Here is a 17,742-nt window from a genome sequence, read left to right on the forward strand (position 1 = left end):
AGTAAGATATACTCTCTTTTCTACCTTGCTTTTGGTCTGTTCTGCTTCTTGAAGAAGCATAGTAAAGATATTTTCTAACTGCTAAGTTTGTTCATTGTACTGGATGTGTGAAAAAGTAAGAGTAGTAGGTAACATCCTGGATTCTAGAGACCGATTCTTAGGTTGAAGATAACTGTCCAGTCTTAATATAAATTCACATAAATCTTTATCTTTCAGAAAATACTTTCCTACTAACTGTATAAAATTGTTAAAACACTATAGATCTAAATTTGAGTTTTGCTCATTTAATTCTGTGGCATACACAATATTTCTATGTAGAATAATGGATTTGATGGCTAGAAAAGTAAGTCAGTGTCTAATAGAGTCCTTGTATATTGTCTAGAGCAGGGGTCCCCACCCCCCAGGTCACGGTGGCATTAAATTATCATAGGAGAACCAACCGTATTGTAAATTGCACATGCAAAAGATCTAAGTTGCGTACTCTGTATGAGAATCTAATGCCTGATAATCTGAAGTGGAGCAGTTTCAAACTAAAGTCATCACCTCTACCCACTCCCGCCAATTGTGGAAAAATTGTCTTCCATGGAACCGGTCCCTAGTGTCAGAAAGCTTGGGGACTGCTGGTCTAGAGGCTTTCTCCCCCTTGTGTTTGGTCTGATTCATGTTGTATTAGTTGTGATATTGTCTGTTTCAACATACAGATATTCATCCAAAGAAATACTTAATTGTCATTTGGGTACTTTAAGCTCTCATTTTTTCTTTAAGTGACTGTTTGATTTATATTATGCATCAGACACTGTTTAGGCCTTGGAACTTCCCAAGTGTACCAGGAACCTTGTATTCTAATTGAGAAGACACATAAATATGGCCAGTATTGGGAAGATGTAGCTTTTTATTTTTTCTGGAGTTGAGTTTTTAGCTTAAAACTTATGATTTTTTTCCTGTGAATACTCTTAAAGACAAAATCAGGAGAATTATACAGAGTGGGTAAAATTTTAGGTTGAATAAAGACTGTCTTTATTCTGACTAGAGTTAATATTAAGAAGTTGAAAATATTGATATTAGGCATGTTACCTATATTAACAATTTAAGATGGGAACATGAACTTGGGATGTTTGCAGTTTGGAAACTCTCTACCCTGACCAAAACTAAACTGAATGAATATAAATTCTGACAGACTGATCTTCACCATTACTGTAACCTATTTGATATTGAACATTTTTTTATTATGTAGCTGGGCGTGTGGGCATGTAACTGTAGTCCCAGCCCCTTGGGAGACTGAGGCAGGGGAAGATCCCTTGAGGCCAGGAGTTCCAGCTGCAGTGAGCTGTGATCACACCTATGAATAGCCACTATACTTTAGCCTGGATAACATAGTAAGACCTCATCTCAAATTTAAAAGAGAAAACATATTATTATGGAAAATTTCAAATACAACATACATAAAAGTAGACTGTATAATGTAGTGAATCTCCATGTACTTATTTCTGGCTTCAACAGTTAATCAATGTGGTTAATCTTGCTTCATCCATAATCTACTCCTGACGATTATTTTAGTGCTGTGGGGTTTGTTTTTTCTGTTTTTGTTTTTTGACAAAGTCTTGCTCTGTCACCCAGCCTTCAGTACGGTGGCATAATCTTGGCTGTCTGCAGTCTTGACCTCCTGAGCTCAGCAGTCCTCCTGTCTCAGCCTCATGAGTAGCTGGCAGCACAGATGCATGCCACCACACATGGCTGATTTTTAAATTTTTTGTAGAGATGAGTGCTCCCAATGTTGCCCAGGCTGGTCTCAAACTCCTGGGCTCAAGCAGTCCTCCAGCCTCAGCCTCCCAAAGTGCTGGGATTACAGATGTGAGCCATCACACCCGACCTTAGTTCTTATTTTTGGTTTTTCTTTTATGACTCCTCAAAATTTAGCTTAATGACATGATTGTTTTAGAATAAGTCCCAAACATAACAGCATTTTATCTGTAACAACTTATGTATCTTTAAAGATAAGAATTAAACATACATACACACAAAATCATACATACACACAGTACTATTATCACAGTCCCCTCAAAATTTGTAACAGCTTACTATTGCTTGTGAAATATCCAGTTAGTTTTCATATTTCCCAATTGTATCATAAATGCCCTTTTATACCTGGTTTATTTGAAGCTATATCCAAACAGAGTTATACCTTACGTTTAGTTGGTATCTTAAGTCTTTATAGAAATATTCCTTACTTTTTTTTCCCCCCCTCCTTGGCATTTATTTGTTGAAGAAACAGATCATTTGTCCTGAAGAATTTTCTCACATTTTAGACTTGGCAGATTCATGTTCTGGGGTCATCTAACACATTCCTCTCTCCCCTGTATTCCCTGTAAATTGGAAGTTAGAGCTAGGTATTTGATAAGATTTATTTTTTTTCTTTTTTTGGCAAGAACATTTTATAGATAGCGTTATGTACTTCCTACACAGTACATTATAATGCTCATGATGTCTGGTTGTCTCTTTTCTGTATTATAAATATTGATTAGTGTGTAGAGGTGTTTTCATCCTGATCCATTCATTTTAAAACTTCCTTGATGGTTTCAACAGCCATTTTTGATCATCGCCTGGATTTGCCGTTGTATATGAAACTCTAAATGTATAGTTTCTTCTGCATTTATTGCTGGCATTCCATATAGTTGACTGTAACAACCATTTGGTTAACCTGAAATGCAGTTTTTACAGAAGAGATATGATATATGTATTCTCTTTCATTTATCAATTTAAAGAATGAGTTGATTGCCTAGTTTTTTCCAAAGGGAACTCCTGGTTTTTTGTTTTTTTCTTTTTAAGTATCATTATGAACTCATGAATTTTTAACACTTGATATGTTTCACTCCATTATAGTCTTTTTTAATGTTCAGATTGTCTCATCTTTAATCAGTGGGAGCCTCTTCATGTTGGCTTCTGATCTTTTTTTTTTTTTTTAAATTTTTGACATGCCAGTCTTTGGTAACTCTCTTGCGTCTGGAAGGACAAGGTATACCAAGGAAGTACCAGGCTCATCTTACAGATTTTCTGCCCTGACCTAGAATTGGCCCTTTGTCTAAAGAACTCTGTTGCTTTTAGAAGTAGTATTTAGAGACTCAGTAGGAATTGCTTAAGAAAGTCAGGCTACATTTGAATTAATTGCCATCTTTTTGAGGTATTTGTTTTTTTATTTTAATTTATTTATTATTATTTTATTTTATTTTTTTGAGACGGAGTCTTACTTTGCCACCCAGGCTGGAGTACAGTGGCGCCATCTCGGCTCACTACATCCTCTGCCTCCTGGGTTCAAGCAGTTCTCTGCCTCAGCCTCCCAAGTAGCTGAGATTACAGGCACCCACCACGTTTGGCTAATTTTTTTGTATTTTTAGTAGAGATGGGGTTTCACCATCTTGGCCAGGCTGGTCTTGAACTCCTGACCTCGTGATCCACCCACCTCGGCCTCCCAAAGTGCTGGGATTACAGGCGTGAGCCACCGCACCCGGCCTTGTTTTTTATTTGGAGGCAGAGTCTTTCTGTGTCACCCAGACTGGAGCGCAGTGGCGCGATCTCGGCTCACTGCAACCTCTGCCTCCTGGGTTCAAGTGATTCTTGTGCCTCAGCCTCCAGAGTAGCTGGGATTACAGATGTGCACCACCATGCCTGGCTAATTTTTGTAATTTTAGTAGAGATGGGGTTTTACCATGTTGCCCAGCCTGGTCTGAAATTCCTGAGCTCAAGGGATCCACCTGCCATGGCCTCCCGAAGTGCTAGGATTATAGGTATGAGCCATTGTGCTCGGCCTTTCTAAAGTATTTGAATTGTATGTTCTTTGTCAGTAGTTTTAAAAACAGACATTTGGCAAAGTAGCCTTTTGGTTTCCAGTTTACTTTGAGACAGCTATTATTAATTAGATATACTCAGTACATTGAGTGATGTATCATACGTTTAAAGTAGTCATACAGACTAAGATTGTACTTCCCATTTTTCTATGTATTTATGTATTTTTATTTTTTAATTAAATTTTTTTCTTTTAAAGACAGCATCTCACCCTGTCACCTAAGCTGGAGTACAGTGGCACAATCGTGGCTCCCTGCAGCCTCGACCCTCTGGCTCAAGTGATTCTCCCGCCTTAGCCTCCCAAATAGCTAGGATTACAGGCGTGCACCCCCATGCGTGGCTAATTTTTAAAATATTTAGTGGAGACAGTGTCTCGGTATGTTACTCAGGCTGGTCTCAAACTGCTGGGCTCAAGTAATCCTCACACCTTGGCCTCCTAAATTGTTGGGATTGTAGACGTCAGCCACTGCACCTGGCCCCGTTTTTCTCTTTAACATACTACTTCATTCTGCTGATAGGTCACTCTTCACAAGTAATTCTCTGCCATTGATTGTGTGCTTACAACTATTTGTTCCCCTCGTTGAGAATATGTTAAACTGGGCCAGGCATGGTGGCTCATGCCTGTAATCCCAGAATTTTGGGAGGCCAACATGTGTGGATCACCTGAGGTCAGGAGTTTGAGACCAGCCTGGCCAACATGATGAAACCCCGCCTCTACTAAAAATACAAAAAATTAGCTGGGCGTGGTGGCAGGCGCCTGAAATCCCAGCTACTCGGGAGGCTGAGACAGGAGAATTGCTTAAACCTGGGAGGCGGAGGTTGCCGTGAGCCCAGATCATGCAGTGAGCCCAGATCATGCAGCCCAGATCATGCAGTACTCCAGCCTGGGTGACAGAGTGAGACTGAGGCAGGAGAATTGCTTAGACCTGGGAGGCGGAGGTTGCCGTGAGCCCAGATCATGCCGTGAGCCCAGATCATGCAGCCCAGATCATGCAGTACTCAAAAAAAAAAAAAAAAAAAGAAAAAGAAAAAAAAATACGTTAAATTGCTTTGCAGTGTAATACTTAGCTGATTCTTTTTAAATGTACTTTTTTTTTCCCCATCAACTTTTAAGTTGCAGGGGACATATGTAGGATGTACAGTTTTGTTACATAGGTAAATGTGTGCCATGGTGGATTGCTGCACAGATCAACCTACCACCTAGGTATTAAGCCCAACATCCATTAGAAATGTAAATTTTAAAAGGGTTAATGCTAAGTGCACAGTTATACAGATGATTTGTTACTTCCTCTTTTGCTTCTTATATAGGAAGAAAAGGGTAGTGAAGTTTAGCATCTCTATATTCCCTTTAGAGACTTACTATGAAACCAAGTGGTTCCTTTCCTGTCTTATTAAGGTGCATTTAAAATATTTAGGGATTTTACAGCTTTTAAGGACATTTCACCAGGTATTAAAAAAAAATTCAAGGCTGGACGCCAGGCCCGGTGGCACTTTGGGAGGCTGAGGCAGGTGGATCACGAGGTCAGGAGATCGAGACCATTCTGGCTAGCATGGTGAAACCCTGTCTTTACTAAAAATACAAAACAATTAGCCAGGTGTGGTGGCAGGCGCCTGTAGTCTCAGCTACTTGGGAGGCTGAGGCAGGAGAATGATGTGAACCTGGGAGGCAGAGCTTGCAGTGAGCGCCGCTACATTCCAGCCTGGGCGACAGAGCAAGACTCCGTCTCAAAAAAAACCTCAAAATCCACTTTATTTTGTCTTGTGTCACATAGTAAATGTCTGATGTTGGACATATATAATAACTAAATCTTATAAATACGTCTCAAATGGGGTTATCAGTGAAAAAGATACTATTAAATGGACACCCAAAGGGATTTTGCTCCTTGACACCTTGTCTTTTTCTAATCCCGTTCTTCAGATTTTGGCTTCATTGTGTGTGCATTCTTGCATCAGCCTATATATAAATCCTAAATGTGTTTTCTTTCAAAAAGTGCTTCTTAATATCCAGGATGATTTCATGTGTCCAGTGCTGTGCTGGTCTGTTTGTCTTTTTTTTTTTTTTTTTTTGAGACAGAGTCTTACTTTGTCGCCTAGGTTGGAGTGGCATGATCTTGGCTCACTGCAACCTCCACCTCCCGGGTTCAAGCAGTTCTTTGCCTCAACCTCCCTAGTAGCTGGGATTACAGGTGCCTGCCACCATGCCTGGCTAATTTTTGTATTTTTAGTAGAGACTGGGTTTCACCATCTTGGCCAGGCTGGTCTTGAACTCCTGACCTCGTGGTCCACCCGCCTCGGCCTCCCAAAGTGCTGGGATTACAGGCGTGAGCCACGTGAGCCACTGTGCCTGGCCTGTCCTTTTCCCTTTCTCAATTTTTGTTACCCATGTGCTCACAGAGATAACACATTTTCACTATCTTTAGTTTTTTCTTTGGAGCATTTCTTATTCTTTGTGAAGGTATGCATGTAGTGGTTTGTTCTTAATGCCTTTATCTTTTATTCTGTCCTTAGATATGGAAGCATATTTTGTGCAAACCTGAAATTATGTGGGTTGGTTGGAGGGGGGTGGTTTTCTTTTTAATGGATATGACAGTTTTCATACCTGCATATCTCATTGGATAGAAAAATTGTGTATAATTAGTAGCTCAGGGCTCCTTTTTCTAATAACCTGATATGGTTCACTGTTCAGCTTTGGATACAATTAGCACGTAGTGTTCTCCACTTAAGATCAGAAAAGATGGAGATTATATATACTACCTAATTCTTATTCTTTTCTTTATACCTCAATGGATCCTAACCAGTTGCATGTCTGTTCTTTCTTGAGTTAGAAAGAATCCCAGGAACATCTTTCTGTACTTCTATTCCTGTTGGTTTAATTTCTCTGTTTTTGGCTCAAAGTCTCAGGAAACACATCATCACCTAAGAGAAGCTTATGACTCTCATTCCCAGCTGCCCTCCTATTCTTTCCTCTATAGGACAGCCCATGTACTCTCGTGAACATGGTGCTGCTGCATCTGAGCGACTTCAGTTGGGGACACCGCCTCCTCTGTTGGCAGCTCGTTTGGTGCCACCTCGAAACCTCATGGGATCCTCCATTGGGTACCATACCTCAGTCTCCAGCCCTACCCCTCTGGTTCCAGGTAAGCTTTGCTACAGATGGCCATCCACCTCACTGATCTTTTTTACCTTAAGCTGGCCAGCCTAAGCAGTGACCTGGCATCCTGATCTGCTGTCATAAAGTCCCATTAAAGCTCATAGGTAGTTTTATTTTCTGTTCCTTTGCTTCTTTGGTTTGTCTCTAGTGGCTGCTAGATGATTAGGCCTGTGTATCTGTCATCTCTGGTGTCCTCTATATTTACTTTCAGTGCCTCGGTAACAAAGTGATGCTAGTTCCTTGAGCTAGTTTCTAATCAGGTAGATAGGAAGATAATATCTACTTGAATGTTTTCTGATTAGTTATACATTGTAATAAACTAGGTTAATTTTTCTTTGAAACAAAATGAAAATAAACATCTGGTTTCTTGCCGATCATGTCTTTTTTCCCCTTTTGCCCCTTATATGGTCCTTTTGCCCCTTGTATGGTCCTTTTGCCCCTTGTATGTGTGTATAATGTAACGATTCTTAAAAATTCTTTTGTCCTATTGACATAGGTATTTTGAAGGATCTGTGGAGTGCTTTGTGGGTGTTTCATGAGGTGTTTTTAACCCTTTCTCACTTTGCCTTTAGATCTTATTCATCTTAATTAACTAAAGGGCTTTTAAGTTAATTGGTGGTCTGTGTATTCCCAGGATTTATAGCACAAGGTCATTTGATTATGTAACTTCTTTAAAACTTTCTGCAGTCTTAACTATAGGAGATTTTCTGTCAGTAGTGCCAAGTGGTAACTGAAAATTTTTAATCATAATTTGCTGATCCATTTTTAAAAAGATAAAGCAGTATTCATTTTGTATGTTATATTGCATGTAATTTTTAGAGTTGGCATAACCAGGGAAGTTGTTACTTTACATATCATTTTCAAACTGTATCATTCTTCAACACGTTGAAATTTAATAAGAAACTATGTTAGATTTACTTTTAAGCTAGACATATTACAGTGTGTTTCCATCAGGAGGGAATGCTCACAATTAAATACTGTCTTTAGTTGTCTTAAAGAAACAAAAAATTATAGAGAAGTTAGAGCAAAAGCTAAAATAATTAAGTATGAAGCCCCCAAAATACTCTTTGGCAGATAACTATAATCATAGTCCTGTAACCATTGAGGCAAAATTATTTGTTTTTATTTGTTTTTTTTTTTTTTTTTTTGAGACGGAGTCTGACTCTGCTACCCAGGCTGGAGTGCAAGGGTGTGATCTTGGCTCACTGCAACCTCCACCTCCAGGGTCCAAGCGATTCTCCTGCCTCAGCCTCCTGAGTAGCTGGGATTACAGGCGTGCATCACCAAGCCCAGCTAATTTTTGTATTTTTAGTAGAGACGAGGTTTCACCATGTTGGTCAGGCTGGTCTCGAACTCCTGACCTCATGATTTACCCACCCTGGCCTCCCAAAGTACTGGAATTATAGGCGTGAGCCACTACACCTGACCCAATTATTTGGTTTTATTAATCATCATCAGGAAACTTTGAGACTGAATGCAAGCCTTAGGAATGAAATAAAAAATCTCTAATAGGAATGTCGTTGTGATAATAATTTATTAAATTTTCTGTTCCATCCTTCTCTGAGGAGGACAGTACAAATGCCCCAAATGATTACTTTTCAACATAATTTAACGTTTTATTAGAGGGAGACAGTTCTTAATCTAGTGATGTCTTTTTTGTGTAATTCCATGAGCTGTTCTCAAAACCTGGAAAAAGGGGAAACGTGGGGGTGGGGGGAAGAGAAGGAATGCCATCCAGCAGTTCTAGTTCTTATATTAGATATCTCAGAATCACCTGTGCTTTAATAGCATTTTATTGTTATTGCCTCCTTGTAGCTTGTGGATGTTTTGTGCAAGAAGGAAGTTAGCTTGTGAATCTGAAGTTGGGAGAAGCATAATATTCATGGGAGAGGTTTAATCTAAGAGTATTGGGGGTGAGACATTTTCTGGATTGAGGACTTCTGAATCCTAGTTGTGCTATTTATCGACCGTTGACTCAAATGCCTGTAGTGGCCAGGAGGATCCCCTAAATGAGGATAATTTGCTGATCTTATGTTCTGAATCACTTCCATACTCTAAATCATAGAAGTGACTGACGTGTATGTGAGCGCGTGTGCTGTTTTATTTGAAATATGGTTTATGTGTGAAACCAGCTGTTCTGTCTCTAGTTTGAAGAAGTGCAGATAACCAAATGAATACATTTTCTTTTCACCTCAATTAAAAAGGTGCCTAGAAATTGGAGATATGATAGATAACAGAGGAAACTCAGTCCTTCACATATGGTGTTTGTGTTTGTAAAAATTTGTATTAACAAATGTGCATTGGGCTGGGCACGGTGACTCACACCTGTAGTGCCAGCAGTTTGGTAGACTGAGGCCGGCAGATGGCTGAAGCCCAGGAGTTCAAGACCAGTCTGGGCAAGATAGCGAGACCCCATCTCTATTTTTTTTTAATTAAAAAAAAATGTGCATTGACATTTGGATAAGGTAATTAATATATAGAGCAGAAATGAGTAGGTGAGTGAATCTGAAAATACCAGTATTTAAGAATGGATGCATGTATCTATATTCTGTAATAGGAGCATTTTTTTTTCAGTTTCAAAAGGTGTGTCTAGATACTGTAACACAAAGAGAAATGCAGTCTTCGCCTCAGGTTCCACATCTGCAGATTCAACCAACTACAGATTGAAAATGTTCAGAAAAAATAAAAATAAAAAATAGCAATACAATAATTAAAAATAATGCAAGTTTTAAAAACAATATCCATAACAGCTATTTACATAGCATTTATATTATGTATTATAATTAACCTAGAGATGTTTTAGAGTATACAAGAGGATTAACCTAGGTTATATGCAAATACCACCACCCTATTTTATATAAAAGTCTTGAACATTTGTGCATTTCGATATCTGTGGGAGGGTCCTAGAACCAGTCCCTCACAGATACTGAGAGGTGACTGTAGGTTGATGTATTTATATTTGTTGGAGAATATATGTTTTTTAAGCAAGTGTTTATTTTAGAACAATGAGAGATGATTTAACCTCTCTCTGATTTGTTGTGTGTTTTGTTGCTTTGTTTTCCCTCAGATACATATGAACCAGATGGTTACAACCCAGAAGCTCCTAGTATTACTAGTTCTGGTAGATCTCAGTACAGACAGTTCTTTTCAAGAACACAGACACAGCGTCCCAATCTGATTGGCCTAACATCTGGAGATATGGATGCAAATCCAAGAGGTGAGAATACCTTGAACTTTTTCTGATGCTAAGTGTTATGCAGTAGTTGGATATAGTTATTACATTTGCATTTCTGGCCTCGCTTGAGGAAATTAAGGTCCAAATTACTTATATATCATCTCTTTGAAGGGTACTATGTATTAATCTCAGATGTTTTTAAATAACTTTATCTCCAAAGTTTATTTTAAAGCTATAGTTAGAATATATTTATTTTTACATACAAATCACACTAGTATTACTTAACTACTTCTTTTAGTAGGACTTTAGGCTGTTTTAGTTTTGTTGCTAGGCACTGTGTTAGGTATTGTGTATAGATAGATGAAATTACTGATCTCCTCCTCAAAGAACTGATCATTGAAGGGCCTACTTTGGCACCTCAAAGTACTGGGATTACAGGTGTGAGCCCCTGTGCCCAGCCTAGCATTTTCCTGATCTTTCTTTCTATCCTAGCTTTATTAATTCTTTTTTTCCTGCCATTAATAACACTCTTACCACTATAAGAATAACAAGTTTTATATGAAGACTACACCAAATGCCTTCTCATATATATATATTTTTATATATATGTATATATTTTTTGAGACAAGGTCTCCTTCTGTCACCTATGCTGGAGTGCAGTGGCGTGATCTCGGCTCACTGCAACCTCTACCTCCCGGGTTCAAGCGATTATCCCACCTCAGCCTCCTGAGTAGCTAGGATTACAGGTGTGCGCCACTACAACCCTGCTAATTTTTGTATTTTTGGTAGAGACGAGGTTTCACCATATTGGTCAGGTTGGTCTTGAACTCCTGACCTCAGGTGATCCAGATCCCACCTTGGCCTCCCAAAGTGTTGGGATTACAGGCATGAGCCACCATACCCAGCCTCATATATATTATTGTCTCTCATGTTTCTGTTTTTATTCTCCCCTTTTACAAGTAAAGACACTGAGGCTTAGAGAGGTTTAAAGAACTTGCCCAACGTCACACAGCTGTTAAGTGCCAGAACTAGAATTCAGAGTAGAAGTCATGTTTTGTATACAACAGGATTTCTTTGTTGTCTTGGGCAAGTCATTTAACCTTTAGTTATATCTCCTTCCTTTAATATGACACACTTCATTAAATAAAAAAAAAAAGCATTAGGCAGTGTTAGCTGGTAATGATAAAAACTATTTAAGGAGAACATAATGGCATCTCAAATTCTAGAATGTTTTATGCCATCACAGTTGCTGTCTTCTTCATTAGCCTTCTGAAACACAAGTCCCACAAGAGCAAGGATCATGTCTATTTTATTCACCAATGTATACCCAAGGTCTGCTATAGTTGCTGAGCTGTCACATAGCTAAATGTCAAGTGAATGAATCTTTACATCATAATTTCCCTGACAAAGATGAAATGAAATGTACCAACTCCTAACCATATACCTACCCCGGCATTCAGCTCTGGGTTATTCTTTGCTTGGTGGAGTTGCTAAAGTTAAGAGAGATACTCAGGATTTAATAGGCATAGTTTTGTGTTGTTAATTTCTGTTTTGTTCAGTACACCTCTTCCTACCGACAGGTTATTTATTGTAAGGACAGATTCTTAGAATATTTCTGTCAATTTATAGTATTGGCTTTGGATTTTCTTCCCACCTTTAAACCTATAGAAAATCAAAAGAAACACAGTAAACATCTGAATGCCTTCATTTAGATTTACCAGTAATATTTTATTACCTTTGGGCATGAATGCTGTCTTTTCTTTCTTCTCTCCACTCACTTTTTTTTGTTGAATCTCTTGAAAGTAAGTGGTAGACATTGTGAAACTTTAACTCCTTTACCTTATATCTAAGAATAAGACAGTCCTATATAAGCACAGTATTATTGCCACACATAAAACCATAATTCCATAATAATATGTAATTCTTATGATGTGGTTAACTTCTTGTTGAATCACACCAGGAGGCAAATAATGTCCATTAATGGTGCTAAGTTTGATTGCTTGCATAAGGTGATCATTGTTAGAGCTCTCCATTGTTTTTGTTTCTTTGTTTGTTTGTTTCTTTATGAGACTGAGTTTCACTCTTGTTGCCCAGGCTGGAGTGCGATGGTGCAATCTTGGCTCACCGCAACCTCCGTCTCCTGGGTTCAAGTGATTCTCCTGCCTCAGCCTCCCGAGTAGCTGGGATTACAGGCATGTACCACCATGTCTGGCTAATTTTTTTGTATTTTTAGTAGAGACGGAGTTTCCCTACGTTGGTCAGGCTGGTCTCGAACTCCCAACCTCAGGTGATCCACCCGCCTTGGCCTCCCAAAGTGCTGGAATTACAGGCGTGAGCCACCGTGCCCGGCCCAGAGCTCTCCATTGTAAATGTAATTTTTGGAGTGTTACTTTGGCACCATAAGTATCTTGTTTTCCAACAACCTTTCACCAGTATTTTTTTCATCTATTGATCATTCATGCCTGAGTCATTTATTACATCGAGTTTAACTTTGAGTTTTGAAACATGGATTTCTAGTTTTTATAGAAAAAGGCATTTGTAACTTTTCTCTGTTAGGCATTTCTAAAAGAGAAATGAAAGTAATTGAGCTATTAATAGTACTTTTTAACTTTTAGACTAAATATATTAATCATTGAGACTCCTGAAAAACTCAGTAATTTGAATTTTTGTTTCCAACAGCTGCTAACATTGTGATCCAGACTGAACCACCAGTTCCTGTTTCGATTAACAGCAACATAACCAGAGTAGTTCTTGAACCAGATAGTCGAAAAAGAGCTATGAGTGGTTTGGACGGGCCACTCACAAAGAAACCTTGGCTGGGAAAGTAAGATAATTTGCTAATTAGTAGCATCTAATTATTATTGTTGTTTGCATTAGTAAATTCATAAAAATAAGATTTGTCATTAATGATTTTCAAACTAGGTATCTTGAAGTTAGGGTTCTAGAAGACATCGTTAGAATGTTGTAAAAATTAAAAAGTTAACAATATTTATAATAGGGTTTTTTTTTGTTTGTTTTTTGTTTTTGAGACGGAGTCGCCCAGGGCGGAGTGCATAATCTCAGCCCACTGCAACCTCCACCTCCCGGGGTGAAGTGATTCTCCTGCCCCAGCCTCCTGAGTAGTGGGATTACAGGTGCCAGCACCATGCCCACCTAATTTTTTGTATTTTTAGTAGAGACGGGGTATCACTGTGTTGGTCAGGCTGGTCTTGAACTCCTGACCTCAGGTGATCCATCCACCTTGGCCTCCCAAAGTGCTGGGATTACAGGTGTGAGCCACCACACCCGGCCCATAAAAGGTATTTCTAATTTGTACCTACCTATTTCTATACTTAACCCAATATTAAAAATTACTGACACACTGGCAATGGATAGAAAAGAAGAAAAAAAATGAAATAAATGGTGAAGAAAATAGCTTAGTACCCTTGCAGAAGTTGAAAATATGCCATTAAAGATGATGTTCTAGCCGGGCACGGTGGCTCATGCCTGTAATCCCAGCACTTTGGGAGGCCAAGGCGGGCGGATCACTTGAGGTCAGGAGTTCGAGACCAGCCTGACCAAAATGGAGAAACCCAAAATACAAAATTAGCCGGGCGTGATGGTGCATGCCTATAATCCCAGCTACTTGGGAGTCTGAGGTGGGAGAATCACTTGAACCCTGGAGGCGGAGGTTGCAGTGAACCGAGATCTCACCATTGCACTCTAGCCTGGGCAAAAAGAGCAAAACTCCTCAAAAAAGAAAAAAAAAGATGATGTTCTAGCCTTAATTTAATTTAATGATGTTAGAGTCCTTGATAATTATGGTAGATCTTTATGTTAGATCTTTTTAGCATATGATTTTAAGTGTTAGTTGGGCCTTTTCTTTTTGTAATCTATTGCTGTTCACCTTTCTTTTCACCTTTCCTATTCTCACGTAATAAGAATAATGTCGGCCGGGCATAGTAGCTCACACCTGTAATCCCAGCACTTTGGGAGGCCGAGGCGGGTAGATCACTGACGTCAGGAGTTTGAGACCAGCCTGGCCAACATGGTGAAACCTTGACTGTACTAAGAATACAAAAATTAGTCGAGCGTGGTGGTGTGTGCCTGTAATCCCAGATACTAAGGAAGCTGAGGCAGGGGAATCACTTGAACCCAGGAGGTGGGGGTTGCAGCGGACCGAGATCATGCCACGGCTCTCCAGCCTGGGCAATGGAGTGAGACTCTGTCTACAAAAAAAAAAAAAAAAGAATAATGTGAAAATTGCTTAGTAATTTCTGAAGAATGTTAAGGGCTCACAAAAGGCACTTTAAACAAATTAATCAATGCAATAAATTTATTGTATAGAGATGTGGTCTTACTATGTTCCCCAGACTGGTCTGGAAGCCCTGGGCTCAACCAGTCCTTCTGCCTTGGCCTCTCAGAGTGCTGGCATTACAGGCATGAGCCACTGCGCCCAGCCTGTAACCTGTTTCTTGTTGTTTAAGATATTTTCTGTGGTTTGAATTTTGAATATAATGTTTCATGGGATTTTGAAAAAGTTTTCTGGGATTATAGGTGTGAACCACCATGCTCATCCACAAAAGGCACTTAAAAAAATTATAAACCTAAATTCTTTGTGGTTTTATCTCTTGGCTAGGCATGAAGTAGGAGAATTAACTAAGATGTATTAATCTTCCTTTTAGGCAAGGAAATAACAATCAAAATAAACCAGGGTTCTTACGAAAGAATCAGTATACAAACACCAAATTAGAAGTCAAGAAAATCCCTCAGGAATTGAACAACATTACCAAGCTCAATGAACACTTCAGCAAATTTGGAACTATTGTTAATATCCAGGTAAATGTGGCTATGTCAGTGACAGAAGCCAGGCATTTTATGGGTCTTGGGAAAATTTCTATTAGCTCACCTTGTTTAAATGAGTCAGTGGTTATTCTGATCATCTCTTCTAAGTGCTGTAAATGCCACCATATATCTGTATATCCAGTTTTATGATGGACTTGTTAAACCATGTTTGTTCTTGTGAATTCATTTGGTTCTTTTCTGCAATCTCTTCCTGAAAGAGAATGGGTAGCCTCACAGTTTTGGAGACTGGGAAGTCCAAGATCAAGGTGCTGGATGATTCGTTTCCTAGGGAGTGCTGTCTTCCTGTCTTGCAGATGGTTGGCTTCTCGCTGCATTCTCACATGGCAGACAGAGAAAGAAAAAGAGGGGGTTGGGGCAGATTTCTTTCTCTTCTTTTAAGGCCACTGATACTATTCATTAGGATGCACCCTTATGACCTCATTTAACCTTAATTATATCCTAAAAGCTCTGTCTCCAAAACAGTAATACTGGAGTTTAGGGCTTCAACATATGTATTTTGGGGAAAACATTCATTACATAGCAATGGGTCATAATTTATTTGACTATTTTTTGGTTTTGGGAATTTATATTGTTTTATTTTCTTCAAGGTTGCTTTTAAGGGTGATCCAGAAGCAGCCCTAATCCAATATCTTACCAATGAGGAGGCCAGGAAAGCCATTTCTAGCACAGAAGCAGTTCTAAACAACCGATTCATTCGAGTCTTGTGGCATAGGGAAAATAATGAGCAACCAACACTACAGTCCTCAGCACAGCTGCTCCTGCAACAACAGCAAACACTTAGTCACCTCTCACAGCAGCATCATCACCTGCCACAGCATCTTCATCAGCAGCAGGTGCTAGTGGCCCAGTCCACTCCTTCAACAGTGCACGGAGGTATCCAGAAGGTAATCTGGTTCACTGGGAATTAAAGGTCTTTTAGTTACACCCTCTAGATCAGTATTTTTCAGTTCCTGGTCCTTGGGTCTTCTACATAAGAGCTACTCATAATTTGAACCGCAGACCAGCAGCATCTGGTCTCCTGGGATCTTATTAGAAATGCAGATTCTTGGGGGAAATATTGCAGATTCTTGAGCCATACTCCATCCTACTGAATCAGAATCCCTATGGGTGGGGCCCAAGGATTTGTGTTTTAACAAGCTCTCCAGGTGATTCTTACATACCTTAAAGTTTGAGACGTGCTATTTTACATCAGAATCACTTACCTGGGTGCAAATTCCTGGGCTTCACCTTCTCAAACCTGTGTAGAGTCAGTCTCTAGCTATGGGGCCTATAAATATACATGTTTAACAACTACTCTTAAGTTATTGTTACGCACACTAAAGTGTAATAACCATCCGCCACTGAGCAACTTTGACTGTAGAGCTATTTCTTTATTTTGTATTAGAATCAGTCTTTTTTGTGTCTACCCATTTGCCCTCCTGTTTCTCATGTAAAAAAAATTATACGTTCCTTCTAAAAATGGGTATAGAAGCTCCAAGAGAACTGGAATTTTGCCTGTTGTGTCCATTCTATCCCTAGTGCCTAAAACAATACCTGGTACATATTGCTCAAAACATATTTGATTGAATAGATGAAGGAAGGAAAAAACAAAAGAACAAAATACCACACATCAGAGCCATTCAGATACTGACCTAGATAAATCTCATGCTTAGAGTAAATGCATTCAGATTTTTAAAAAGTATTCCTTATAGTACATGGTGTCAACTCCATTTATCATCCTGCTCATTTGCATCTAAGTTCTCTTTCAGTTATCCCACTTGTATCCCACTTCATGTAAGGGCCCGAAGGTGAATGCTTCCCCTAGATGTTGGATGAATACTGTAGAAAAGAGTTCGTACTATCACCTTCATGGTGATCATTAGACAGGTTCTGTTAGTACAGCCCAATATTGCATTATGTTTTTGAGGTGATCATTTCACAGTTATTCATATTAAGCCACTGTCAGTTAAGACCCCCTAATTCTTCTTATTTTTTTCTTTTCTTTTCTTTTTTTTGAGACAGTCTCGCTTTGTCGTCATTCAGGCTAGAGTGCAGTGGCGCAATCTTGGCTCACTGCAACCTCTGCCTCCTGGGTTCAAACTATTCTCCCGCCTCAGCCTCTCGAGTAGCTGCGACTACAGGTGCATGCCACCATGCCTGCCCAATTTTTGTATTTTTAGTAGAGACGGGGTTTCACCATGTTGGCCAGGCTGGTCTTGAACTCCTGACCTCAGGTGATCCGCCTGCCTTGGCCTTCCAGAGTGCTGGGATTATATGTATGAGCCACTGTGTCCAGCCAAGACCCTCTAATTCTTTCAGAGCATTGCATACCAGAGGAAACATTAAAAAAAATTGTTTTTTTGTGTGTAGGTGCATGCATTTTGTTGTGATATGTTTTAGACATTCCAAAAAGTATGAATAATCTATCAATCATTTGTATATTCACCAGTGTCATTAAAAAATAAAGCCTTATGGATAATGGAAGCACCTTCCCATTCCCATTTTCTTATCTTCTTCCCTAGAGTAATCATCTTAAATTTGTATCATTCCTAGGCATGTTTTTAAACTTCTGCCACATAAGTGTTTATTTTGTATATGCAGATGATGAACAAACCACAGACATCAGGTGCATATGTTCTTAACAAAGTTCCTGTTAAACATCGTCTTGGACATGCAGGTGGTAACCAGAGTGATGCATCACATTTATTGAATCAGTCTGGTGGTGCTGGAGAAGATTGCCAGGTAGGCATTT

General features: G+C 39.2%; 1 protein-coding gene across 2 annotated transcripts in view; it reads left to right on the forward strand.

The window, feature by feature from the left end:
• Positions 1–17,742, forward strand: part of RBM27 (RNA binding motif protein 27) — an 86,908-nt gene that overhangs the window by 42,480 nt on the left and 26,686 nt on the right. Inside the window, exons 9-14 of one of the 2 annotated variants that reach the window (XM_021939834.2) lie at positions 6,813–6,977; positions 10,059–10,208; positions 12,846–12,990; positions 14,831–14,984; positions 15,599–15,895; positions 17,592–17,732. In XM_021939834.2, coding sequence (XP_021795526.2) covers positions 6,813–6,977; positions 10,059–10,208; positions 12,846–12,990; positions 14,831–14,984; positions 15,599–15,895; positions 17,592–17,732 — 1,052 coding nt within the window. The remainder of the gene's footprint in view (positions 1–6,812; positions 6,978–10,058; positions 10,209–12,845; positions 12,991–14,830; positions 14,985–15,598; positions 15,896–17,591; positions 17,733–17,742) is intronic. The other variant, XM_031666521.1, reaches the window with a different exon arrangement.

This window comes from Papio anubis, chromosome 5 (assembly GCF_008728515.1).
Source record: "Papio anubis isolate 15944 chromosome 5, Panubis1.0, whole genome shotgun sequence".
In the NCBI taxonomy this organism is placed as follows: domain Eukaryota; kingdom Metazoa; phylum Chordata; class Mammalia; order Primates; family Cercopithecidae; genus Papio; species Papio anubis.